Source organism: Phyllopteryx taeniolatus, chromosome 2 (genome assembly GCF_024500385.1).
Source record: "Phyllopteryx taeniolatus isolate TA_2022b chromosome 2, UOR_Ptae_1.2, whole genome shotgun sequence".
Lineage (NCBI taxonomy): Eukaryota > Metazoa > Chordata > Actinopteri > Syngnathiformes > Syngnathidae > Phyllopteryx > Phyllopteryx taeniolatus.
Genome location: NC_084503.1, coordinates 31,158,651 through 31,186,073, shown reverse-complemented (window position 1 = coordinate 31,186,073; position 27,423 = coordinate 31,158,651). Strand labels below are relative to the sequence as shown.

General features: G+C 43.8%; 3 protein-coding genes across 6 annotated transcripts in view; all 3 read right to left on the bottom strand.

Annotated features, from left to right (window-relative positions):
* myo5aa (myosin VAa) overlaps nt 1-6,500 on the bottom strand; it is a 95,698-nt gene extending 89,198 nt beyond the window's left edge. Inside the window, exon 1 of the mRNA XM_061765696.1 lies at nt 3,288-6,500. Coding sequence (XP_061621680.1) covers nt 3,288-3,314 — 27 coding nt within the window. The 5' untranslated portion in view covers nt 3,315-6,500. The remainder of the gene's footprint in view (nt 1-3,287) is intronic.
* Nucleotides 6,501-7,203: 703 nt separating this feature from the next.
* arpp19a (cAMP-regulated phosphoprotein 19a) lies at nt 7,204-14,994 on the bottom strand. Of its 2 annotated transcripts, none has more exons than XM_061765705.1 (3): nt 14,773-14,994; nt 12,650-12,772; nt 7,204-9,231 (listed from the first exon to the last, which is right to left on the bottom strand). In XM_061765705.1, exons 1-3 carry the CDS (start codon nt 14,827-14,829, stop codon nt 9,058-9,060), a joined length of 354 nt encoding a protein of 117 aa, XP_061621689.1. In that variant the 5' UTR covers nt 14,830-14,994; the 3' UTR covers nt 7,204-9,057. The 2 variants fall into 2 exon arrangements, with proteins under 2 accessions (XP_061621689.1, XP_061621688.1); XM_061765704.1 differs by lacking the exon at nt 14,773-14,994 and adding an exon at nt 14,494-14,742.
* A 167-nt stretch (nt 14,995-15,161) lies between these two features.
* The window catches only part of atosa (atos homolog A), a 59,914-nt gene continuing 47,652 nt past the window's right edge, over nt 15,162-27,423 (bottom strand). Inside the window, exons 6-12 of one of the 3 annotated variants that reach the window (XM_061765699.1) lie at nt 26,918-27,043; nt 26,402-26,490; nt 25,631-25,727; nt 24,288-24,446; nt 24,040-24,108; nt 23,207-23,406; nt 15,162-20,657 (exon numbers count right to left, since the gene is read on the bottom strand). In XM_061765699.1, the coding sequence (XP_061621683.1) occupies nt 20,504-20,657; nt 23,207-23,406; nt 24,040-24,108; nt 24,288-24,446; nt 25,631-25,727; nt 26,402-26,490; nt 26,918-27,043 (894 nt within the window). In that variant the 3' untranslated portion in view covers nt 15,162-20,503. The remainder of the gene's footprint in view (nt 20,658-23,206; nt 23,407-24,039; nt 24,109-24,287; nt 24,447-25,630; nt 25,728-26,401; nt 26,491-26,917; nt 27,044-27,423) is intronic. The other 2 variants (XM_061765701.1, XM_061765702.1) reach the window with 2 other exon arrangements.

The window sequence follows — 27,423 nt, the reverse complement described above, 5'->3', positions numbered from 1 at the left end:
TGCACTTGGCACCAGGACACCCTAGGTCGCAGTTCGATGATCAACTTTGTGGTCGTGTCATCAGACTTGCGGCCGCATGTCTTGGGCACTCGGGTGAAGAGAGGGGCGGAGCTGTCAACTGATCACCACCTGGTGGTGAGTTGGCTCCAATGGTGGGGGAAGATGCCGGTCCGACGTGGCAGGCCCAAACGTATTGTGAGGGTCTGCTGGGAACCTCTGGCAGAATCCCCTGTCAGAAGGAGTTTCAACTCCCACCTCCGACAGAACTTTGCTTATGTTCCGGGGGAGGCGGGGGACATTGGCCGACCGGAGCTGTTGCCGTAAGGTGGTTGGTGCCTGTCGTGGCGGCAATCCCCGAACCCGTTGGGGGATGCCGTCAAGCTGAAGAAGGAGTCCTATCAGGCCTTTTTGGCCTGTGGGACTCCTGAGGCAGCTGATGGGTACCGGCTGGCCAAGCGGAATGCAGCTTTGGTGGTCGCTGAAGCAAAAACTCGGGCATGGGAGGAGTTCGGTGAGGCCATGGAGAAAGACTTCCGGATGTCTTCGAGGAAATTCTGGTCCACCATCCGGCGTCTCAGGAGGGGGAAGCAGTGCACCATCAACACTGTGTATAGTAGGGATGGGGCGCTGCTGACCTTGACTCGGGACGTTGTGAGCCGGTAGGGAGAATACTTCGAAGACCTCCCCAATTCCACTGACACGCCTCCCTATGAGGGAGCAGAGTCTGGGTTCTCTGAGGCGGGCTCTCCTATCTCTGGGGTTGAGGTCACCGAGGTGGTTAAAAAGCTCCTCGGTGGCAAGGCCCCGGGGGTGGATGAGATTCGCCTGGAGTTCCTCAAGGCTCTGGATGTTGTAGGGCTGTCCTGGTTGACACGCCTCTGCAACATCGCGTGGACATCGGGGACAGTGCCTCTGGATTGGAAGACTGGGGTGGTGTTCCCCCTTTTTAAGAAAGGGGACCGGAGGGTGTGTTCCAACTACAGGGGGATCACACTCCTCAGCCTCCCTGGTAAGGTCTATTCAGGGGTGCTGGAGAGGAGGGTCCGTCGGGAAGTTGAATCTCAGATTCAGGAGGAGCAGTGTGGTTTTCGTCCTGGCCGTGGAACAGTGGACCAGCTCTACACCCTTGGCAGGGTCTGAGGGTGCATGGGAGTTCGCCCACCCAGTCTACATGTGTTTTGTGGACTTGGAGAAGGCGTTCGACCGTGTCCCTCGGGGGGTCCTGTGGGGGGTGCTTCGGGAGTATGGTGTACCGAACCGAAGTTTGGTCCGCATATCTGGCAGTAAGTCGGACTCGTTTCCGGTGAGGGTTGGACTTCGCCAAGGCTGCCCTTTGTCACCGATTCTGTTCATAACTTATATGGACAGAATTTCTAGGCGCAGCCGAGGCATAGAGGGGGTCCAGTTTGGTGGCCTCAGTATTGCAGCTCTGCTTTTAGCAGTTGATGTGGTTCTGTTGGCTTCATCAAGCCGTGACCACCAACTCTCACTGGAGCAGTTTGCAGCTGCATGTGAAGCGGCTGGGATGAGAATCAGCATCTCCAAATCTGAGACCATGGTCCTCAGTCGGAAAAAGGTGGCGTGCCCTCTCCAGGTTGGGGATGAGACCTGCGCCCGACCTGAGGAGGAGTTCAAGTATCTTGGGGTCTTGTTCACGAGTGACGGAAGAATGGAACGGGAGATCGACAGGCGGATCGGTGCAGCGTCTGCAGTGATGCGGACTTTGTATCGATCCGTTGTAGTAGAGAAGGAGCTAAGGCGAAGCTCTCGATTTACCGGTCGATCTACCTTCCTACCCTCACCTATGGTCACGAGCTGTGGGTCGTGACCGAAAGAACAAGATCCCGGATACAAGCGGCCGAAATGAGTTTCCTCCGCAGGGTGTCCGGGCTCTCCCTTAGAGACAGTGTGAGAAGCTCGGTCATCTGGTAGGATCTCAGAATAGAGCCGCTGCTCCTCCACATCGAGAGGAGCCAGATGAGGTGGCTAGGGCATCTGATTCGGATGCCTCCCGGACACTTCTCTGGTGAGGTGTTCCGGACACATCCCACCGGGAGGAGATCCCGGGGACGACCCAGGACACGCTGGAGAGACTACATCCTTCGGCTGGCCTGGGAACGCCTCGGGATCCCCCCGGAAGAGATGAATAAAGTGGCTGGGGAGAGGGAAGTCTGGGCGTGCCTGCTAAAGCTACTGCCCTCGGATAACCGGTAGAAAATCGATGGATGGATGGATGGATGGATGATTTTGCGATAAACTTTACTGTAAAAATTTTTTTTTAATTTGATTAATCGATGGGATAATCTACAGAATAATTGATTCTTGAAATATTAAGATTGTGAAAACCCTAGTATCGGCCATTAAATATTTTTTTACAACAGTCTAGCTCAAAAAGGAATACAAAACTATTAGGGGGGGGGATACAAAAACATTAAAAAGTATTGGATGAAATTTACAAATATTACAGGACAGCAATATTGGGGGGGGGGGTTAAAATATTGGATAAAAAAAATACACAAATATAAGGGTAAGAAATGGAATAGAAAATACCAAAAAAAACATTTTTGGGGGGAAAAAATTAAGAATAATGGAACCAATGAGAAAAAAACATATTTGGAAAACATGAAAAATAAACATACTGTACAACTCTACAAATAACAAAATATTGCCATCAAATGTACTGCCTTTCATCACGTTTTTAACCTTGCAAAGCTTGAATGTGTCAAGGCCTCTGTCTTCACAATCCACGACAACAACAAGGATGCTCTCGTGTGCAAATATGGCGCTTTTCAGCATCATCCGGTCGATACCCACACAGCACATACTGCTTACAAAAACTTAATCACGCTCCCTTTATACGAGATAACGTCAACAAGAATCAAGTTAACACTATGAATTGTAGCAGTAAGGTGAAAAAAAACCAACCTGCGTCTCCGTGAAAGCAGGCACCGCCTTTGCATCACCCTGCCCTGAATACCACATTAAGGCCGGCTATGAATGATGTATTGGGGGTAAACAAACTGGATGCCACCGCATTGTGGGGTTATGATAAAGCTGAATTCGCAGCTTTTTGTGAGCTAGAAAAGCAAGTTCATTAGCAATGCCTTTGATTCACCTTCGTTTAGCAACCAATCGATGTCAGTATTATATTAAAACGCCGCCTTGTTCGATGCGGTTTCGGCCGGCAGTGACGTGTTCATTCATTTTAGCCACGAAAGACACATTTAAGGAGTAGTCATCATTCAACGTAAACCAGGCCTGGCTGGCTTTCACTTGTCTTTGCTTACCTTTGTGTACAGCTCCGACGATGCCATGACAGCCGCTACGAGTTCACACCAATCACATACAGGGAGGGTATGTATTCCTCCTGGACATGATAAAGCTGAAAAGAAAGCCGGAGTAAGGCTACTGAGCGTCGGCTATCTCACTTTGCATTCTGGGTATGATGGATGAACTGAATCAGCCTCAACAACAACCAAAAAAAAGCCGAGTAAGAGGATGTCTCATGGGGAAACAGCGACACTATGTGTCGACGGGCTGAACGACAAGCACAAAAGGGAAACGAGTCGTGCGTTAATATACGAGTTTACCAGGGCACTCTTGTAAAAGAAACCTTTAATCTCAGTTAATGTTTCCCCTTGCTAAATAAAGGTAATAAATAAATAAATACATTTGTTCCGTTACTACTCTCGCGACAATTCGGCTTGCCCTGCGATTGGCTGGCAACCAGTTCAGGGTGTAGCCCGCCTCCTGCCCGATGATAGCTGGGATAGGCTCCAGCACTCCCGCGACCCTTGTGAGGATAAGCGGCTTGGAAAATGGATGGATGGACAATTCGGCTCCATTGTTTTACGTGTATGCTGTCAGTGTTTTTTCATTCACCCTGACACTGCTCCACTCTGCCAGTCAGCCACGCTGCAATGACATTGCATTGTTGTGCTACCAGTGGTAGGCATACATTACCAATGATTGCTGTGGTCTGTGTCCTGCGTTCTACTCTTAACAGTGACACTTGTGGTTAAATACATATATTTTTTTCTGTTTAAACTTCAACTGTGACTGGCAATAATCGGTTTGAAACAAGCACTTGGCTTCTTTCAGCAACTTGAGAAGTTTGCTGCCACCATTTACGACAACGCAAAACAAAACAATCGGCCGAGCAATGGCTCGTATGTCAAAAAACTTGTAAGTCGAGTCCCTTGTAAGTTGTAGCACCAGTGTACATAGCGTTAATTCTCTTACAAGTTTAATTATGGTCTGTGACCAAGCTCGCAAATCAATTTGCTTTATCAAATCCATTTCCCATTGAAATGAAATTTCCATTAATCTGTTTGATCCTTCAAAAAACCTTTTTGGTTAGTCCATGCATTTCTAAAAAGGGAAAAATAGCACTGTGTGTATAGACATAGCCATCCGCTTACCCTTATTAGGTTAGCTTGAGCTTATCCTAGTTTGCATGTTACAATACCAGCTGCCATCAACAAAACGTATGCATCCAAGTCACTCTCTAGACTTAAACCCTATGGAACAGTGAGTCTCAGTGTGCCACGCCGGTTCTCTAGTGGTACGTGAATGAATCAGAATCATCTTTATTTGCCAAGTATGTCCAAAACACAAGGAATTTGTCTCCGATAGTTGGAGCCGCTCTAGTATGATGACAGAAAATAATTTGGAGACATAAAAACACAGTACAGAGAGTCACTGAGCAATGAATGGTTACTGGTAATGTCGATGCACGAATAATGTACAATTGGCCTGACAGATATGTGACTACAATCTCAAGACAAAATTGGAACGGAAGCGTTCTGGGCAGTCTCGACGTATCAATTGAGACGCGCAGCTGTTGCGGCGGAGAAGATCCGGTCAATTTTCAAAATAAAACACATTGACACGCGAATTGCAATATAACAGAAATTATATAAATTGGTCATTCTTTCTCTGCGGCCCGGAAACAAATGCCTCACTGACCGGTGATTGGGAACCACTGCTCTATAGGGTTGCAGGTGAATTGGAGCCTTATTGGGGCTGACTTTGGACAAGATGCATTGTACACCCTGGACTGGTCGCCAGCCAATCACAGAGCACATACAAGCATTCACAATCACACCATGTGACAATTTAGTTCTCCATCGACCTAACATGCATGTTTTTGGAATGTGTGAAGAAACCGGAACCAACTGTGCTGCCCAATTCAATACTGATCCCTGTAGGACTCCATAGATCACATTCAATAATAACAGGATAGTCCCTGTTTTATAATTGGAACGTCTCATATTTCATGATCGACAAAAGAGCAAAAATGAGTCAGGTCTGGGGGGGTTAGGAGAAAGTGTCCATTATAAATTTGTCCAAAACTATTTTATTTACATAACAAAATGTTACAGATTAACATGGAGGGCAGGCATATACATGGACAGCTCAGATGCTCGCTGGGACAATCTGCAGGTAAACTTCATCTACAAAGACCCTGGTAAAGCAATAACAGTGGGTAAGAGGGCATTGTATCAGCAAAGCTACTTCCTTTCTACATACAGGTAAGTGGAAAGGAGAATCTCTGAGCAAAGAGGGAGTGTGTTGCAAACCACACCTCTTAATCAACATACTGAAAGCAACTTTCCTGCTGCCGGGGAGACTGAATACAGTATCTAGCAGCCTCAGTCCTGAGTTTAGCCCCTGGATTATTCGGCCCTCTTGGATTCACAATTTTTGTTCTTCCACAAATTAAACACGTAAACAATTTAAAAAAGATTTTTGCACATGCATGCAACCTGATAAAAATGTATTTTCTGTGTTCCCAACACCTGCTGTCCCCAAACTTTTTTATGCCACGGCCCAGTTCGATTTATTTTGACGAAGTGGCATAGAGGGGAGATTACACATAAAAATTACAACTCACCGTTCCACTCAGTGTAGTTGTTGTAGTTTTCGTGAGAGCTCTGCGTTTGTTTCTCTTCAACGAGCGAGTCCCATCATGGGGTAATCTTTTTTTTCTTCTTCCCCTTTTAAACAACTACTCATACCAGGTGCATGTGCGGTTTTGATGGCTCCGTTGTCTCATTTCCAAAGCTCTCACGACATGGGATGCATTCAGAAATTCAATCTGATGCCCTATATCTACTCTTAAGAGTGCGAATGTTGCAAGAGGCAGAGCGTGCTCCCTTTATTTCAATTTATAAATGACCACCTTGCTTGAACCGCTTCCATGCTTGTCCTGCCTGACGCTCTGACTGTAGAGTGTGCTCCAGCACTTCCAGAGTGTGGTGCTATGAATAACCAAACAGCACATTCCAACAATGCTCTCAGTTTCCGAACGGTTCAGAGTGGAGCAGAGAGTGCTCGGAGTGCATTTCTGAACGCACCCATAGTACATCGAAGAGCGGGTTATGTACATGAGTCAACGAGCAATAAGCAAAAACTTTTAACTACAACTGCCGATATTGTCTCTTGAAAACAACTTTTTCCCCCTGTGAAGCTTCTGTCTCATTATTTGGCCTGTCCCCCTTTTTGAGAAGCTCACCAAACAATTTATTTTATTGTTTTTAGACTAGGTTGCGGGCTCCCGTTTCACATGACCGAGATGACTGTTTTAACAGAGGCACAGGTGGACCCACAAGATTTTCAAAATAAAACATCTTGGACTCTGATGATCAGTACAATGTTTCTTATTCAGTCACTCTGTGCGACACAGTACTGGTCCGCACCCCGGTTGTTGGGGACCCCTGACCAACACGATCCCCAAAAAGCTTCACTGACTAACTTCCCTGGTAAGACGGAAAAAAATTGCTCCTTCGACACCAGTTTCACCAATTAAACACGACATTTGGGTGGATATGTCTCTCATGTCAATCAAAAAGTCTCAAGGACATCTCACGTTGTCCATTTCGGTTTGAAGCCACCATTGTGGGCAAATACCAGGGCTCATACTTTGACTGAATTTGCCCAATCAGAAGCAGGTATACTAGACAGCTGGCTAAATTGCCAAGCTTTTTTTGTCTACGTCATCTAAAGCAGGCAGAGCATGGTGTCAAAGTTCAATGATCATTTAAAGTCGGGGGGCTGCTTGCAGTTATAATTATCATCACTTGAGTCAACTCCTTAAAGCATATTGAGTTATCATCAGGCATGATTTCAATGTACAGTGCATCTGGAAAGTAGTCACGGCACTTCACGTTTCCCCACATTATGTTCCAGTTTTAATCCAAATTGATAAAACAAAATTTTTTTATTTGATGTTGGAGTCATGCTGTAAATGTGGAAAAAGCACTGTGAATACTCTAAAGCTACACCATATGCAATTTGAATGAAATTCTAGTGCATTTGCTTCTTTATTAGTTTATGTACAGTGTGTGTAGATTTAGTGAGTAATGGCAATATAAAATGGAACCTCAGTACATGAATTTGTTTTAACACTGTTGGCGAACGGAAGCGACTTTTCCCATTAAAAATAGAAAATATATCAATCCATCTGTTCCAGTCCCAGAACAAAGCAAAATCATCATACGACCGGTGCAGACACCCGGTGTGAAGTGCACAGCAGAGCCCATGACTGGACCTATCCGGTTGACGTGACCACACTTGGCCGGGAGCCCCCATTGCTGTGACAAGTCTGTCATCTGTGGAATTTTCTCAAAAACATGGAATGAGCACTTCAAACACCTCTAAAATCCACCATCACACATAAATACAGGGGGGGGACAATTGATTACTGACATACATGGCCTATTCTACTACCCACACTGCTCCTCCCATGAATAATGTTCCATTTGCACTATTTAAGTCGAGTTTTTAAGGCAAGTAACGCCATTTGAAATTTTGTCAATTTTGAAATTTTGTCAATTTTGTCAATAACGGCAGTTATTTTGACATAGACTTGAAAAACCCTCAGAATTCACGGTCTGTACGAGCATATTGGGGGATATGTTTAACTGAAACGTGTCGGCCATTCTCGGGGTTCCCCAAATAGCAGACGAAACGAAAGGGTCCAGGTGATATATAGAGAAAGTTATACTGTTTTACACAAATTTGAAGGTGTTTTTTTGACCCGATTTTTGACGAGATATCATACAAAAATGTTCCCCAAAACGGGCTTTTTTTTTCCCCTCGACACAAAAAATCTTGAGTTCTCCAGAAACTGTTATGTGATTTTCAAAATTCTTGGTGCATGTACTTGGGTTTAAGTCTCCATTTCAACCAGACTCAGCATTTTTGACAGAAGCCATTTTTGGGAAATCTTGTCACGTTGCCACTGTGATTAACCCCAAATGGCAGAAATGCCCAAGGCTTGGAGCTCCATTCAGAGGTGTTTTGTTGGGGATAACCGGAAATAAAAGCATCCAATTTAGTGAGATACATTCATATCAACACTTAACTTTCTTGCGAGGCATTACTCAGGGCTAATTTAGAGCAAAAAACAATGATGCATATCTGTATGTTAAATATGTGACAGACGAAGCGAACAACGTTCACGCTGTGTGAGAGAAAAACAACTGAACGTTTCACATCAATGCAAAAGACTGTTCATCAACTGAAGCATAGTGCCAGAAACTCGGCAATATTTCTTTGAAAATGTTGTTGTGAACTGAGGTTCCATTTTCATAAAGTTTGGGATCTGGAGAGGAACAAGAGTTCCAAGTTCGGGGGAGACCCTGCATTAATTAAGAGAAAACAGCCAAGGATAATACAAACTGGATTTAAAATACTAAAAGGCTGATGTCTGCCACCAAGCCTAACAAAATGAAATGTACTACTATATACACAAACACACACTCCGACGCCTTGAGGAATTTAACCCTCATTGACGTGCTGTCTTTCAGTGTATCTTACATGAGAAGAATAGAGACAAATGGAAATGATACATGACAAGGAAGAGACAGGGGCAAGGAGGGTGTGATACTATACTAGAGCTGGATAAGTAGCCAGTGGAGTCTAGGGAAGGTAAAAGAATTTGAAAGGTAGCAAAGCATTTCCTGCTGAGTGGGTAAACAGGAGGTCCTGTGAGGGGTTGGGAGAGGTAATGTTACAAGCTCGTGATAGGATGGGGGTGCATATAGCGAGCCATCAGCCTGCCAGTTTACTGGCCACAAGGGAGGGTTTCCTCTGGGGCAGGTCCTGGGGTGTGGGGATGTGGTCCCCCGTGATCTCGGTCTTCTCGGGTGCCGCTGCCGTCGGCAGCTGCTTGTTCTTTACCTTGGCTTTGGCCATGTTGTAGTCGCCCGAATCGAAGTACTTTTGCTGTAGGACAAGAGGGACACAAAAAATCAAACTTTTACACGATAGAGGCTAAGCCGTAATAAAGCCACACTGAAAAGAAAAAAAATACAAGATCAAAGTTATAATCAGCGGCATGGTGAAAAAGTGGTGAGCAAGCACATCCGCCTCACAGTTCTGAGGTTGGAGTTTTGAATCCGGGCTCCAGACTCCCTGTGCTTGTGTTTGTTTTCTTCAGGTACTCCAGTTTCCTCCCACATTCCCAAAACATGCATGTTAGGTTCATTTAAGCCTAATTTGTCTTTAGCTGTGGATGTGACTGTGAATAGTTGTCTGCCGATATGTGCCCTGTGATTGGTTGGGGCCCAGTCCAGGAAGTGAAACTGCCTCATGCTCTAGTCACACGTGTAGTTCATAAACTACAAATACAGTCCAGGTCAGCCTCTGGCCAGTGGACCTCATGGCTAGCGTTACGTTGGCAGTATGTCAAGACTTGTTAACCAATTTGAAACGACATGACACAAACATGAATATACAATGCATTTTATTGTCTGCATTATTTTGTCCCTCAGCCTTGACTGATGTTTGTGCCTATGTACCAAACAACAACTCAGAGTGCCCACCATTTTGGAGTCTTTGGAGGTGGCGCTGGAGAACACCCCTGCTGGAGACTCCCTCGTTCTGGTGGCAAACTTCAATGCTCACGTGGGCGTTGACAATGAGACCTGGAAGGGCGTGATTGGGAGGAACAGCCCCCGATCTGAACTCGAGTGGTGCTTTGCTATTGGACTTCTGTGCTCATCACAGACTGGTCATACACACCATGTTGAAACATAAGGGTATCCATATGTGCACTTGGCACCAGGACACCCAAGGCTTCAGTTCGATGACTGACTTTGTAGTTGTGTCATCGGACTTCCAGCCTAGTACACACACAAAGACAATCGGCCTGTTTTTGTGTCGATTTGCCCCTTCCTAACCAAACAATCTTAAATCTTATAAGATTACGCTTTTAGATTCTCCTTAGGTCTGATGTGTGTTAAGAGTGGATTTGTCCCGATTTTAGGGTCCGAAACAGGTTGGGACTGACAATCCTAAATAACGAACATTTTCAATATTTATGAAGAAAAGTCTTCTTGTGTGTTGGGGAGAGCAGCCTTCGCCGTGAACTGTGAAGTGGAATAGAAAATCAGGAAGCGCCCAAACTCAACAAAATGAAAGGACTGTTAATAAAAAATATTTAGGTCTTAACCAATGTCATTTTTGTATAAGTGGGTTCCACAGACGGCAAGAAGTATTTTCCAAAACAAGTGGGGTTTTTTTGTTTTGTTTTTTGGACAACGCCATTTTATAAGGCTTCAGGAACACTCAAACATCGGCTCAAAGCCGGACGTATTTCTTCTTCTTCGATTTTGTGAGCTCACTTGTGATCACACAAGATTTCGAGTTCGGCTTTTGAACAGAATCTTTGTGTGTGTGGTGTTGATATTATCGGAGCACACAACACACATTACGACCAAGACTGTTAAATGCCAGATTTTTCATCTTTGTGTGAGGTCTGTCACAGATAAAAAAAAAATTTGTGTACCAGGCCTTAAAAACTCAGGTGAAGAGAGGGGCACAGTTGTCAACTTTTTTTTTTTGTCCTGCTCTGCTGTTAGGTCAAGCAAAAAGGAGAATCTTTATCCTTTTATGCCTGAGCAGCTCGACTGTGCCACAGTGGAGTTTTTAAGATGCCACTGTGGTTCTTTGTATTCTGATGGATCTTTAATGAAAATATCTGCCTAGAGTTCCTATAGGCTCTGAATATTGCGGAGCTGTCCTGGCTGACATGCCTCTGCAACATCGCATGGACATTGGGGACAGTGCCTCTGGATTGGCAGACCGGGGGTTGTGCTTCCCCTTCTTAAGAAGGGGGACCGGAGAGTGTGTTCCAACTCAAGGGGATCACACTTTTCAGCCTCCCTGGTAAGGCCTATTCAGGAGTTCAGGAATGAATTTCTTCCACAGGATGTCTGGGCTCTCCCTTAGAAGTAAGGTGAAACGCTCGGTCATCTGGAACGGGCTCAGTCGACCCGCTGGCCCTCCGCATTAAGAGGAGCCAGATGAGGTGGCTCAGGCATCTGGTTAGGATGCCCCCTGGACGCCTCCCTGGTGAGGTGTTCTGGGCAAGTCCCACCAGGAGGAGGCCCCGGGGCTGACCTAGGACACACTGGAGAGACTATGTCTCCTGGCTGGCTTGGGGACGCCACCTGATCCCCCCCGGAAGAGCTCGATAAACTGGCTAGGAGAGAGGGAAGTCTGGGCTTCTCTGATTAAGCTGCTGCCACCTCGACTTGCATGTTATATTAGTTAACCACACACAAAGTGAAATATTTCAAGTCTTTATTTGTTTCAATTTTAATGATTATGGCAGGAAGACAAAACAAAGAAATTCAGTATTTCATAAAATTTGAATATCCTAACAAAGTTCAACATTGTAGGCTGTGTATCTCAATCTTTTCCGCTAATTAACGCCAAACACTACAAGTGACAGGGATGACCGCAGCCTTGAGAGGATTGTCAAGCAACGGCGAATCAGAAATCTGGGCAAGCAAGTCTTTAAACGAACATCCTTTCCTGAGCACTGGTGACAACCAACACACGTTTTTCACCATTTTGTTCTTATAATAAAGTTGGCGCGATGCACGCTTGTTGTCGTCGCCACAGTAACGAGTGTATCCGATCGTATTCGAGTTGACAAGATAAAGCCCAATGATCGTAAAAAACGGGATGCGGTGGTATCGGAATACAAGATTTTATTGCAGTAGTCTGTCAGAGCAAATTTATCTTGCAGTCTGATCCGGGAATTACGTGTTGTATCTCTCAGACGTGTTATCTGTCCCACACCGCCGACAAGTTTCTTTTTTTTTTTGTTTTAATAACTTTATTGGCCATCAGATATTTACAGTACTACGTCAAAAGACACCCGGCAAGGCTAAAAATAAACTAGCTTTTGGATTCAAATATGCTGTGCACGATGGCAACGCGGAGTAAATGTCTATTTTGGAGCTGATCAATGACGTCATTGATCGGATCGGTGAATTATGACAAAGCCGATCAGCATAAAATGCTAAATATCGGCTGATACCGATCAGATCGGTGTAAGGTCTTGTGGACAATAACATTGAGCAAACAAAAATATCTTTAAATACTGTCTCTGATGTAACCCAGGGCATTTTATTTATTTTTTTCTCCAAGCAGCACTATTGTTTTCCTTCCAATTTGTGCACATTAACTATGGTGTCAGTCTTTGGACACACAACCCATGAGAAGTACTTGAATGAGCAACAAAACATGAAAACCCAACCCAAAAATGATACAAAACATTACAGATGAGATTAATAAATGTGAGTACTGTACCAAAATTTGAAATGTAAAGACGTAAAAAAAATATTTTTACCCCCTTCTGAAGCCGTTTTCGAAGCAGATCTGAGCCCCCGGGTTTATTCCCCAAGTTTGGGTATCTGGCTTTCAATTTGGCCTCTTCCGCTTTCTCTGGATTGATCATTTTGTCCTGAACCTCCTGAAATACAATCAAAAATTAGCAAAGGACTCAAATAAAGAAAGAGACTCGAGTTAAAGACCCTGTAAAGTAATTTTTGTTATTTGCTACAAAATACATTAAATCTGTTTGAAAAAAAAGGTGCTGAAAATGTGAAAATACTGGGAACAATTTAGTACTGAATTCTTGAGCGACAGAGTTAAACTCTTTTTCACCATCTCAGTTGGCCCAGCTACACACTTTGGCTTCTGGCATGAGTCGGCCCTTCCCCACTTTACAAGTATGCAGCACCATTTCATCAGTGGCTACTCAGCACGCTTGCCACTTTCTTATTGATAATAACATGCCCCATTTCTAGCACTTCAGTCTGCAATTAGCCATCAAGTTATGCCTACAACCTGAAAAAAATACATCTTCCCTGGAGTGTTGTGTGTTTTGTGTTATTTGGGCTACAGTTTCTCTGCTGTGTGCACACATGCGCAGTGCATGTAGCGAGGCAGCAGCGAATTGGATGGCTCCACCACCCTACACCAGCAGCCAGAGTTGGTAGCCGCCAGTGGTCCGGCTCGACATGATTAGGGGGGTCAGCCTCAGAGTGCTTGCCTGGCCGGCCACGACATTGCTGGGCGAAGAGTAGGAGGAGAGAAAATAAATTTTAAAACAATCAAATATAGGGACTGGTGCAACACACTGCTGTGTCATTGGGTGGCCACAATTCCAACAGCCTGCTAAATCTCAACAAAATTGTCCTGACATCACTCATTATACCGGGGCTCAGCAGCTGCCTGGCCGTCATAGAGTGCCTTTCTGCAGCCTTATGGAGAGCGTTTGCATCGCTCGGAACGAGCCGGGAGAGAAAGCAGAATTTTGATTGACAGCTGAAAGTTCCAGGAGTGGCGTTTTCAGCGCATTCACTGAAAGCGAACTGAGAGAATGTCTCAATTCTTCACCATTTTTGAAGCCTGATATAAAATAATTGGCGCTTTTTTAAATTCCATTCCAATTTGGCAGGGTCGTTCACAGGTTATTCACACTACAGCTGCAAATATTTTTTTTGTCATAGATTTTTTTTTCATAAATGGATGATGAATCAATTACTGGTTTGATGATCATTGTTTCCCAAAGTAAAAGCAGATGTTTGCAAATGTCTTATTTTAACTAAACACAAAAGCTATCATGAAGGACTACTGAACTCAGAGAATATTTACTGTTGAGGCTGAAATTAAAGGATTTGTACAATGTTAAGTTAAACAATGGCTCTAAATGATTAATCAATTGAGGAGTTTGTCATAATATTGAAGCATTTTGGAATCATAATTTGGGTTATCTATATATAGGGTTTAATAACTTAATATAGGCAATTATAAACATTGGGGGAGGGGGGTCTACTATTCGTTTGCTATTCACGGCGGTCTTGGACCTTAACCCCCACGGACAAATGTGGCCGATATTTGAGCAGTAAGCTCAAAAGACTAATATCGGGGTGACAGATGTTTGCTCGACAATGCCTTAACATTTACCAAACCAAGTCGTGCTAGCATGCGTGAGGCTACCTGGCATCGGTCGGACCACTAAGGCTGCTGTCAAACGCCCCCTCTGGGGTGGGTTAAAAGTAAAGGGACCGATTCGTTGGAAAGACATCTACGGGTATAGAAACTATCGGTGGCTTGACTGAAGGTAAATACATTATTATAGGTCAATGCTGTCTGCACGGGCGGGACCATGTTAACGCTGAAGCTCACCGTTTTTTCCAGAATGTCATGACAGCTGGTTAGCTTGCTAACATTACCTCGCGTAGTCCTCCGCAAGCAACACCGGACAAGCATTTATCTCACCAGAACACCAAGTCAGCCGGCATCATTAAATTATTCAGCGTAATAAATCTATACTAACATGGACTATGACTATGTTAATAATGAACGAGCTGAATCGGGCTCGCCTGAGCGTGAAGCTAGCACTCGCAACAAAGTCAACCGCGCTCCCGCCTATTTCCCTCCTACATAAAGGGCCACCATGGATACCTGCTCTTCCACCAGCGTCTCCTCAGACGCCTGGACGTCTTCGTTTCCGTCCGACATTGATCAATGTTCGTGTCGCCTTCAAACAAGAGCTCGTTCAAGTGGCTGCCAAGAGGTCCCCCTGACGAACTGAGTGGCCGCCGGGATGCCGCTGCTCTCTCCGGCTGATGCACTGGAGGGGAGGAACGCGCGCGCTCTCGCAGCTGGCGCTACGTCACTTGAGGAGACACCGTGCACGCTCTCGCGGGTAGCACTACGTCACTGGCGGAGACACCGTGCGCGCTCACGTCTTTGTCGAGAGCACGCGTGGGACGGGATTTTAAAAAAGTGACCCGTCAGCTGTTGGGTGCATGTGCTGCTGCTTGAGACCAAAAAGCAGGACACAGTGTACGCACATTAAAAATATTATTTAATAATCATTTAATTACTGTCTTTACAAAGTATACATTTCCTGAATTTCACCGGGGGGATTGATAAAGTATCAAGACTTTAGTCATCAAAATGTTGCTTTATATGGCTGCTCATCACATTGCCCAATAAGTATTCAAAAGCCTGTAAGAGAAATGGGAATCCGTCTGCTAATTTTGTACTGCTTGATGACGTGTTGGTTGATCGCCTGGCCCACAAGGGGAAAACTCGTTGTGGGTTTGAAATGTTACCAGTCCTGGAACCTTTCTGACACACCTCATATAATACAACCCCAATTCCAATGAAGTTGGGACGTTGTGTTAAACATAAATAAAAACAGAACAAAATGACTTGCAAATCATGTTCAACCTATATTTAATTGAATACACTATAAAGACAAGATATTTAATGTTCAAACTGATTAACTGTATTGTTTTAGCAAAAACAATACAGGTTCCAAAAAAGATGGGACAGAGTCACGTTTACCACTGTGTTACATCACCTTTTCTTTTAACAACATTCAATAAACATTTGGGAACTGAGGACAATAATTGTTGAAGCTTTATAGGTGGAGTTCTTTCCCATTATTGCTTGATGTACAGCCTCCGCTGTTCCAACAGTCCGGGGTCTCCGTTGTCGTATTTTACGCTTCATAATGTGGCACACATTTTCAATAGGAGACAGGTCTGGACTGCAGACAGGCCAGTCTAGTACCCGCACTCCTTTACTAGAAAGCCACACTGTTGTAACCAGTGCAGAATGTGGTTTGGCATTGTCTTGCTGAAATAATCAGGGGTGTCCATGAAGAAGACGTTGCTTGGATGGCAGCATATGTTTCTCCAAAACCTGTATGTACCTTTCAGCATTAATGGTGCCTTCACAGATGTATACGTTACCCATCCCATTGGTACTAACACAGCCCCATACCATCACAGATGCTGGCTTTTGAACTTTGCATCCATAACAGTCCGGATGGTTCTTTTCCTCTTTGGCCCGGAGGACACGACGTCCACAATTATCAAAAACAATTTGAAATGTGGACTCGTCGGACCACATAACACTTTTCCACTTTGCATCAGTCCATCTTAGATGAGCTCGGGCCCAGAGAAGCCGGCGGCGTTTCTGGGTGTTGTTGATAAGGCTTTTGCTTTGCATAGTAGAGTTTCAACTTGCTCTTACGGATGTAGCGCCGAACTGTATTTACTGACAGTGGTTTTCTGAAGTGTTCCTGAACCCATGTGGTGATATCCTACACACATTAATGTCGGTTTTTGATGCAGTGCCGCCTGAGGGATCAAAGGTCACGGGCATTCAATGTTGGTTTTCGGCCTTGCCGCTTATATGCAATGATTTCTCCAGATTCTCTGAACCTTTTGATGATATTATGGACCGTAGATGATGAAATCCCTAAATTCCTTGCAATTGTACATTGAGGAACATTGTCCTTAAACTGTTCGACAATTTTCTCACGCAATTTGTTCACAAAGAGGGGAACCTCACCCCATCTTTGCTTGTGAATGACTGAGCAAATCAGGGAAGCTCCTTTTATACCCAATCATGGCACCCACCTGTTCCCAATTAGCCTGTTCACCTGTGGGATTTTCCAAACAGGTGTTTGATGAGCATTCCTCAACTTTCTCAGTCTTTTTTGCAACATGTCCCAGTTTTTTGGGAACGTGTTGCAGCCATAAAATTCCAAGTTAATGATTATTTGCTAAAAACAATAAAGTTTATCAGTTTGAACATTAAATATCTTGTCTTCGTAGTGTATTCAATTAAATATAGGTTGAACATGATTTACAAATCATTGTATTCTGTTTTTATTTATGTTTAACACAACGTCCCAACTTCATTGGAATTGGGGTTGTAATATTCCTTGTCCTCACTAGGGTCACGGGCGTGCTGGAGCCTATCCCAGCGATCTTTGGGCGAGAGGCGGGGTACACCCTGACCTGGTCGTTAGCCAATCGCAGGGCACATCTAAACAAACAACCATCTGCACTCACATTCACACCTACGGGCAATTTAGAGTCTTCAATCAACCTACCACGCATGTTTCTGGGATGTGGGAGGAAACTGGAGTGTCCGGAGAAAACGCACAAAGGCACGGGGAGAACTTGCAAACTCCCGGTCCTCAGAACTGTGAGGCAGATGTGCTAACCAGTCGTTCCACCGTGCCGCAGTAATATAAATATAAATAAATAAATAAAAGGTCCCCCTCCAAAAGTATTGGAACAGCAAGGTCAATCCTTTTGTTTTTGTCGTCGACTGAAGACATTTGAGTTTCAGATCAAAAGATGAATATGAAACAAAAGTTCAGAATTCTAGCTTTCATTTCATACTTGGCGGCATATCCCTTACTTGCAATAACTGCATCAACCCTGTGACCCATTGACTTCACCACTCTGTTGCATTCTTAATTTGAAATGCTTTTCCAGGCCTTTACTGTAGCCTCTTTCAGTTCTTGTTTCTAGGGGTTTCTCCCGTCACTCTCCTCTTCAGGAGGTAAAATGCATGTTCTATTTGGTTAAGGTCCAGTGATTGACTTGGCCAGTCTTCCACCTTCCACTTTTCCCCCCGATGAAGTCCTTTTATTATTTTTTTTGGTCCTGTTCGGCTGTTAGGTCAAGGAGAAAGGAGGACCTCTATCCCTTTTATGCCGAACAGTTTTACTGTGTCAAAGTGGACTTTTTAAGCTGCCACTGTGGTTTCTTAGTATTTTAATTGATATTTATTGAGAATCAGTCGATCAGTCGAACAGAACAAGGTTTCTAGAGGGGCGTAAGAAAAGACGACAACAAAAGACAAAGCACTAGCTGTAAACAAGATGAGGAAAGTAAATCCTTATATCCCGAGAACACTAGGTACATTAGATATGAGTGTTGTATAGGGCAGTAGTGCTACACTCTGTGAGGGAAGGACAGGACAAAGATAGGAGAGGAAGCATGCAGGACAAGGGTTGTGAAACGGGCTGTACAACTGAAGTGTGGTGGGAGTGGCTAGGTAAATTATAAACCTCTATAAGACCAGAGTGTGAGTGAGTTGATACCCAACCCAGCAATTCGCATAGTCATAAGTTAGTTGTCGCAATGAGTGACTGGCCCCACACACAGCGAATAAGTCCCAGGGGTGTGTGTCTGTGGACATATGCAAGTAAATTGACACAGTTTCGCATGCACAATGATCGTCAGAAATGTCCTGTAATTGCTGTGCCTGCACCACGGAGGGCTTAGGACCCCACCCACTCAATCAATAGGCGGGGTCATGCCCAAGAGTCCACCTCAGAGCAGCCCGGTGGACAGGACGCATCCCACACCAAGGGACCCAGGGCGGTCCACTGGCCCCACCGAGACGCCCAAAAACCGGCCACCTGGAGGCCGCACGGACCCAATGCCACCCCCACCCCCTAATTAATCACTTCAGTAATAATGTGATTTAATAGAACATATGTCTGGTCCATTATCTTTTTAATAAGATCTTTTGCCTAAATTTGTAAGAGCTGATTTTCTCCTTTTGAAAATGAGCTTGTGGGTGGATGATTTAAGTACAGTATTTAACTGATTCATTAAAGTGGAATTAACAGTTCAATAAAACATTTTGCCAGCACGGTGACTGGTTAGCACATCTGCCTCACAGTTCCTGGGACCGGGGTTGAAATCCCGGCCCCGCCTGTGTGGAGTTTGCATGTTCTCCCCCTGCCTGCGTGGGTTTTTCCGGGCACTCCGGTTTCCTCCCACATTCCAAAAACATGCGTGGTAGGTTGGTTGGAAATTCTAAATTGCCCGTAGGTGTGAATGTTTGTTTGTTTCTTTGTGCCCTGCGATTGCCTGGCGACCGGTTCAGGGTGTCCCCCTCCCGCCCGAAGATAGCTGGGATAGGCTCCAGCAGCCCGTGACCATAGTGAGGATAAATGGTAAAGAAAATGGATGGATTACATTTTTATCACAGAGTTGAGATTTAGTGTTGTAGAAAGATCTATCACAGCTCAAGTATGTGTGCACATATTTGGTGTACCAGTTCAAAAGTTGAAAAAGCAACGTTATAACTACGTCTTTCAGATTTCTGAATGCTATTGAAAAGAATAAGAGACAGAGAGCAGATTTAACGATTGCTTTAGAAGATAGATATATTTTTTTCAGATTTGAATATTAATGTCAAAAATATTATGATATACAGTTTACACTAAACCATCTTGGCATGACAGACATCACAAATAACAACTGAAATATTAATTTAAATATTAAATAAACAGGATGGTTAGGTAAACTGAAAGTAAACACTTAAAACTAAGGTTACTCTTACTCTATTGCAACACTTCCAATAAATTGGTTTTTGTAACAGTACAAAAAGAAGTATGACAATTATTTTTCGCTTTCTTTTTCCAGTTTGGACAAGGGGAAAAAAACAAACAAATCCACAGTGCATTTAAGATTTCATGAGTTCACTTGAATTCAGTGTGATTGCATGGTGGACTTCTTCGGTGGTCCTTTTTTGAGGTGGGGTATAGGAAGTGACGATGTGTGTGTGGTGGTGGTGGTGGGGGGGGGGGGGGCTCCGCTCCAACCCACTTCCTCTAATACGCGACGCAGCCGCTGCCGTTCCAAGTTTGGCAGGCATTAGCCTCTTTTACAGAGATTCTGCAAATTTGTTGCATCAGAATCATAACAGAAGGCATCTAACCACCTTTTACACAAAACCCAGTGAAGTGGGACATTAAATAAAAGGCATACAAATGCCGGCTTATACAGGCAAGGCAAAAGGGGCTATTGAATCAAAATTAGGCTTAATTTACCGTCAAACAAGCTTCAAGCCAACAAGCCTAGATTTTTTTTCCCTCATTCAAAAGGCCAAGTATTGCATTTGTCAAGTAACTGAGATTCAACATGTATTCATTAAGTCACAATGAGGTCCAAATCAACATTCTAGTTTGGGGACTGGAGCACAAACTGCGTAGAGGTGAGAGTCCAACTGGTCCTGTGGACAATCATTGGTTTCAACTCTCCTGCCTGATGCAGGAGGAGGTGGGGAGGAATACACAAAACTCAATAATTACCTTTTAAATGTTGTAAGGCATTTTATAGCATGACCTCAAAACCCTGCACACTCCAGCTGTGAGTCAGAACAAAGTTCATGCACGTCAACAGAGAATTCCATTCTAACAAGCGTCCCACACAGGGGTGCACTCCATCATCTGCTGTCCTTCTATTTCTCTTCCAATACTAGTCAAAGGCTGACACAAAGACTCATGACTGACATGGAGGTGCGGGTATGGCCTGGCAGGCGGAAGAGGGAGGACGGGTGAGGGGTTCAGGGAGTTAGTTGCGAGTCAGCAACGGGACGAGAATGGCGGGTCGATGGGGGACTCGGTGAATGACTGTAGCTCGTAGGCAGCACCGCTGTCCACCTCCATGGACTTCCTAGAAAACAGAAGACGGATGTCCCTGTGGAGGTAGATCTTCCCAGACTTGGAGCTCTGGAACCTAGTGGGGAAGAAAGCTAAGATAAAAATTTTTGCATTAACTACACAGCTATAAATTTTATTTTTATCTTTTAGTAGGTGTGTATGGGAGTGTGAATGGTTGTTTGTCAATATGTGCCCTGCGATTGGCTGCTATCAGCTGGGATAGCCTCCAGCTCACCCACGGCTTTGGTAAGAATAATGCTGTGTTCACACCGAACGCGAAAGTTCGCTTCGCCTCGCGTCCCTCGCTTGAGTTTGATTGCGGGTGTAAGAAATAAACGTCAAATGCGCATTTGCTTCATGTAAACGTGGAAGAGGAGGGGCTTCTCCTCCGTGAGGCGAAGACAGCATTTCCTCCTGTCATAGACGAGCAGCAATGGACGACGAGTTGACCTGTACTGTGGCTCTGCACTTACTGTCGAAGGCCAAATGTCTTTGGAATAACAAACGCCATCATGCTTGGGTCCACAATGCCATCCAGAGGTGCACGCAGCTTGGTGAATTTCACCGCCTTCTCCAGGAGCGGCTTCTGGATGACTGCAGCTCACTGTGCTACATAAGGTTAACCTGTGCCCAGTTTGATGACATGTTGGCTCGACTCGGTCCCTGGATTTCCCTACAAACTAGAGGCGTTGCATGTCAGCTGCAGAGCACCTGTCCATTTGTATCCAGTGAGTGGCAGTTTTGTGTCAATATTAATCGGTGTCACAATAAATTAATATTCACTATATCTACTGAGTCAAACACTGCAGGGTTACTACAGTGCTAATAAATGTATTAAAAATGATGTTAAAATAACTACATGCTGCCAAATTGTAAAAAGCAATGGATTGATGAAAGGAATGGCACAAATGAGGTCGGATCGATCAGATTATCTGATCAACAGTTGTACACATCTATGAACTGTGTACATAACATTATTTAAGGTTACCCGAATATATGCTTATTTTCTAAACCACAAATATAAAGCTCGATCAATAAAATACTACAACCACGAGCAAAACGTTTTATGTATTTGTTTGATGTACTGCATTTAATATATTTATGATGTACGGTCATGATGTAGTTATTTCAACATCCTTTGGACTGTAACACCCCCCCCCCATACTGAAATAAACCTAACAACGACATGACATAAGGTAAGGCCTTAAATAAGGTTGTTTACGTTTGTAATCATTCTTTTTGTCTGAACAATGTAAAAGACAAACATTTGTAACATAAAGTGGATTTATTCTGAGAGAAAAATAAATAAATAAAAAAATACCCCAACTAACCATCCATCTTCAACAAAAAACAAACAAAAAACAAACAAACAAAAAAAGTATAAAAGCCTGAATCCTTTCTGAAAAAGATTGCCACCCAGACATTATTCATCCAGTTGGTCCAAATTTAGAGTAAATGTGCTCTGTTCCTACATTAATTTATGAATTAGAAATTTTTATATATTCCTTCCACACGTTTCCATTCCTTCCATGCTTGTCATGAACAGCGTATCTTCGCAGTGAGCTCAAGGTGGAGGAGCGTTTGTACGCTCCTTCAGGAGACAGAGAAGATGCAACTCAATCTCCTTCTCTATTCCTACGCAGCTTTTACATTTTCCTGTATAAGATGGAAATAACATTTTGTGAGTCAAAGCAGTTTGTAAAGGTTATACTTTTTAATTATATCAATAATGCATTTTATTTTGGGCGCCTTTCATGTAACTTAATGTCACCTACACTGAGTTAAAACAACAATATAAAATGAATACATTAACAATAAAATACAGGAACATAGTAGACAAGAATCAATAATAGATAAGTAGTTAAACCCAAACCAGTTATAATGAATATGGAGCCCAGACAAAAAAAATAAAAAATAACCCAAAAGGAAAAGTACGGAATACAGTACTACTCATTGTGAAAAGCATACCATAATTGCTTTTACAAGTAGTACAATTGTACCCTATGAAATTAAATCTAAATGTGGCCGGTGGTTGTGCTAAAGTTTTGGATACTGCTATTGCTATCTTGGTTCACAGTTCAACAGGTGTAAACAAGTAAATGAATAAATACACTTACCGGGTATGCCAGCTTTCTTCCTTCACAATTTTCCAAGATTGCTCCTTTCTTGCTCGGTCCCGGTACACATAACATGTCGTGTCAAACAGCTCAGGGTGCCCACAGACTGCAATAATCAACTCCTCCATTTTCCTCTACTCAACAACTGTACAGGACACTGTGTGTGACATGGTCCATTATCGACGCTAATTGGCTGTCACCATGCGAATGTCTCTTGTAGTTGAACTCTCCCAACTCAGAGTGAACCGACGAAGGAGGCGAATTTTCGCGTGCCCGCACCACTCGTGCCACGTCAATAGCGCCGCCCGGCACGGATTCGCATCCATTCGTGCGAACTGCATTGACTTACTCTGTAATCACGCTGCGTCAAATGCCCAAAACGCATCCGGTGTGAACGGTGCATAAGCAGTATAGAAGATGGATGGATGGAGTTTTGTGTAATGTTTAATAAGTGATAATTAATAAGGCATAATATTCTATGAGATCTTATTTAGAAAAGGCTCCTCACCTCAGATGAACGAGGTAGCGCAGAGTGCGTGCCTGGCCCAAAGGGAGGGGCTTCCTGTTGATCTGATGGTTCGAGTCTCGCCTGACAGGGACGGAGAATGTCCTCTGGCGTAGGAAGGTCTGGTTTCCAGCTGGCATGGCTTGTAGGTCGTACATCACCACAAACATCTTTACCACCGTCTTGTTCGGGTTGAATAAGGTCTGTGGTGAGCGGAGAACGTGTGATTCATAAATCACACAGCATCTGACTACATGCTGCAATATTATTTCAGGGCAACAAATACACTTAGGGGCTTAGTCATTGCACCTAAAGGAAGTGGAAATGGAAGAAAAATTAAGCTGGTTTGCATGCCTTTTGATGTTACAACAGTTCCACTCATCTGGGAAGACTTTCTACAAGATGTTAGAGAGTGTGTCTGAGGGAATGTGTGGACCAGAGAGAGGGCTTGTTGGCTTACAATATTTGTTCTAGTTCATTCCAAAGGTGTTTGACTCACTTGTCCCACACCAAATTAATCCAAGCATGCCTTTTTGGAACTTGTTTTGTGCTGTGGGAGCAGAAAATGTACCTCTACAAAATATTCCCACTATGCTGGGAAAGCATACAATTGTCCAAAGGTCTTATTTAGAACAGGTCTAAATAAGTGTTAGGTGATTAACAGGTTTCTTAAGCTGTACACTACTTTAGTCCAACTAGTGTGTGATCATAACAAAGGCTTTGATGTAACAACTTGGGGTCTTCACCTTACTTGCTAAGAACATTGCTTTGTAGAGATGATACTGATGTTAAATGGAAATCTATTCTTTCAAAAATATTTAAAACGATGCCATTACCACTTGAATGGTTCCTGATGGAGGTACTCGGTAGCCCCTTTTCCCCAGGGACTCCAGGTTGATGACACCCTGTGAACGATCCAGAGCAAGATTCCTTTGCGGTACGGTTGATATTTTATGACTCCAAAAGAAATGCTTTTATTGTCATGATATATATGAGGCAAAAATTCACTACTCTATATTCTTCTAAATATTAAAACAAATTGCAACAGTACTGTACATATACAAATCGACAGTGCCGTTTTTACCATATAAGGTGAGGGGGCGTTGTCATCTGAAACGCTATAGAATGACACGTCCACGGGTAAGGTCAGGTGACTGGGGCAGAAGGACCCACTGGCGCCAACTTCGGCCGTGAAACCCTCCACCGTCCCTAAAGGCTCCAGACGGTAGTTCAACACACACTCCTGACAAGAGTCCATTTTGAAAACAGCATTAATCGTCATATCAATCACACACACCATTTATCTAGTCCCAAAAAGTACAAAATGGCTGGATTTACACTACAGATTCCATGCCCATATCCTCACCGCATTTCTGCCTCACACAAACCCACTTGCTTGACTCGCAAAGCTGTTGCTGCTTCTGTACTGTATATGATTGGCTGAGTAGAGTCATATGGGAGGCGTTTGAATGCATGCAACCGGTCTGTGTATTTCATGTATGCATACATTATCTACCATAAGGACCAGAACAGTTTCCAAAAAGCTGCACAGGTTAAGGTAAGACTACCACACAGCCCCCTAAAGTTAAATGTGGGTCCAAATAGAAATGCGTAATTTCTTATTGTTGAGCTGGCAAACCATGGCACTACAATGCATTTAGAAGTCATTTCGTAATTTCTTATTGTTGAGCTGGCAAACCATGGTACTGCAATGCATTTAGAAGTTAAACCACTGTAGCATGTTTGGTGAATGTCTGCGAATCGTACGAGATGGACCTGTGACAACTTGAAAAAGCCTAATATTAAGAGGTTAAAAGGGGCACAAGCACCACTATGATGCAGACATACAAGCCCCTCCAAAAGTATTGGAATGGCAAGGTCATTTTCTTTTCTGTTGTATACTGAAGACATTTGGGTCTAAGATTAAAAGATGGCTATGAAACAAAAGTTGAGAATTCCGATTTTCATTTCATGGTATTTACATCGAGATGTGTTAAACAGGACACAGGACAGAGCACCATTTGTTTGAAGCCACTCACTTTTCAAGGAAGCAAAAGTATTGGAACAGACGATTAAATTAACTTAAAGTGAATAACATTTAATATTTGGTGGCATAACCCTTACTTGCCATAACTGCATCAAGCCTGGGACCCATTGACTTCACCAGACTGTTGTATTCTTCATTTGAAATGTAGGTAAAATGCCTACTCTATTGGGTTAAGGTCTGGTGATTGACCTGGCCTGTTTAAAACCTTTTCCTCTGATGTAGTCCTTTGTTGTGTTGGCAGTGTGTTTTGGGTCATTGTCTTGTTGCATGATAAAACGTCTCCCGATTAGTTTGGATGCATTTTTCTTTAAATTGACATTGTTTTAAATTGTCAATTGTCTTTAATGAATTAATTGAGTTATAGCGATATAGTGGTGTACCTCAAAGTTTCCAAGTAGACTGAGACTGGCAGGTGGAGCACTTGCACTGAACAGCTGCGGAGAGTCATCTGTGTACTCGTCTCCCTTAGGGCACACCCTGAGGGTTTAAAACACACACACGCACGCACGCACAGACACACACAACCTTGATTGACCTGTCCACTACGTCAAGGAATTTTAAGGTGATGAGGTGAAACACATGCTGGGCCCAAATTTCTGACATGAAAGAACCTCATTCATTGATTCGTAGTAGTTAATTGAAACGCTCTCCAGCCAAATATTTACAGCCAAAAGCTACAACCCCAATTCCACGCTCAACTTCATTGGAATTGGGGTTGCATAATACACCTGAACAATCAAATAAAAGTCAAGAGAAAGCCATACAAGTAAATGTGCCTTTATGACGAGACTAATGCACAATGTTGACTGATTTCAACCTTGCAGAATACACTTTGCAAGTAGCTGCTCCATAAAAAGTGGCACAGAGCACACCACCCACATGCACTGAGTAGGCAGTTGCTGCTGAGCTCGCAAAGTTGTGTTCTGAGGAATTTTGAGAGGAATTTGCCAGATCTCAGACGTTCAGCACGGCTTTAGAACTAGTGAAGGACGAGGACAGACAAAGACCAACACATTTTGGTCCACGGTGACATCCAAGATGCCAATTTGAAGATGTCTTGACACATTGTGTACATGCCTAAATACATTGAGTAGCTACACATTAGAAGAAAATATGCACTCAAGTGTTAAAAGTAAAGATCAGAGGAGTACCTTTTCCCAGAGGCCCAGGGTAAGCCTTTATAGCCAACCAGAGAGGTGTCCAGGTCAAAGTAGCCAGATTGGTTTTTCCTCTGTGGAACCTCCCAGACACACAGGACATTCTACATAAGTATGCTGCCATAAGTATGATTTCATACAAATACAGCTGCGTTCCCTGTATGTGTGTGCATTTTAGTGATTAGGTGTAAGTGAGATGGAGGATCGTTGCAATGTGACTCATGGCTACTTCAGTTTGAGAGGTATGGGTGAATCACACTGACTGAGTGTGAGTGTGTGTGTGATCCGCTAGCTACTCAGTAGTTCTGCCAGATACTTCAAAGTCTCCTTCATGATGATTGCATTGTTAGTAACGTCACAGATGGCTACTGAGCGTGGCGTTATGACACACGCATACGCTGGAACTACTGACGCTACATCACGGCTAAAAGGTCTGTGTGTATGTGTGTTGAGTCATTCAAACATTTGCCAGAAGCGCATTACTGTGTGTATGTGTGTGTGTTTTCGTACAGGGCTGGAGAGCAGGGGCAGGCCCGTGCAGGGATGGAAGGCCTTGGTTGCCGTGGCGTCTAACGAGTGGCGATTCTGCTTCCTCCAGCCGTTGCAGGGTCCCAAGGGACAGGGTCCATGAGTTCGCTGGAGAATGAGGGAAGGAGAGGTTAAAGCATCTGGCAATAAACCGGCATCGTCTTTGAAAGCATGTTCTCAAGTACCATGCATCATCTTTTATTACCACTTTTGTTCTGCCTGGCAGAGGCACAAATAGTACATTTCTTTGTGTTTCCAATTTTCTTCCACACAAGTCACAGTTTTATGTATGCTGGACCGGATTTGTTTTATGTGGCTTTTTCTACTTAAAAATAGTATTGCTGGAAACCGCGAAACAGTCAGAATTTGACATGGTAACAACAATGGATGAGGAAAAGGCTCTCCTGTAATTACTTCTCAGGAAGGAGACACCTTATCTGAGAGAAGATTGAGGGTAGCAAGAAAACGGGCTGGTGCAGCAAAGTAGA

Bases quoted from the DNA above. Each gene is read 5' to 3' on its own strand.
- arpp19a (XM_061765704.1), bottom strand. From the start codon at position 14,577: ATGCTTGTCCGGTGTTGCTTGCGGAGGACTACGCGAGGTAATGTTAGC. The intron at 12,773-14,493 runs GTGAGCTTCAGC...ATTGTATTTCAG, and splicing joins ATGACATTCTGGAAAAAACG to GAGGTTCAGGACAAAATGAT. The intron at 9,232-12,649 runs GTAAAAATATTT...CTTGTCCTACAG, and splicing joins GAAAACGGCTTCAGAAGGGG to CAAAAGTACTTCGATTCGGG.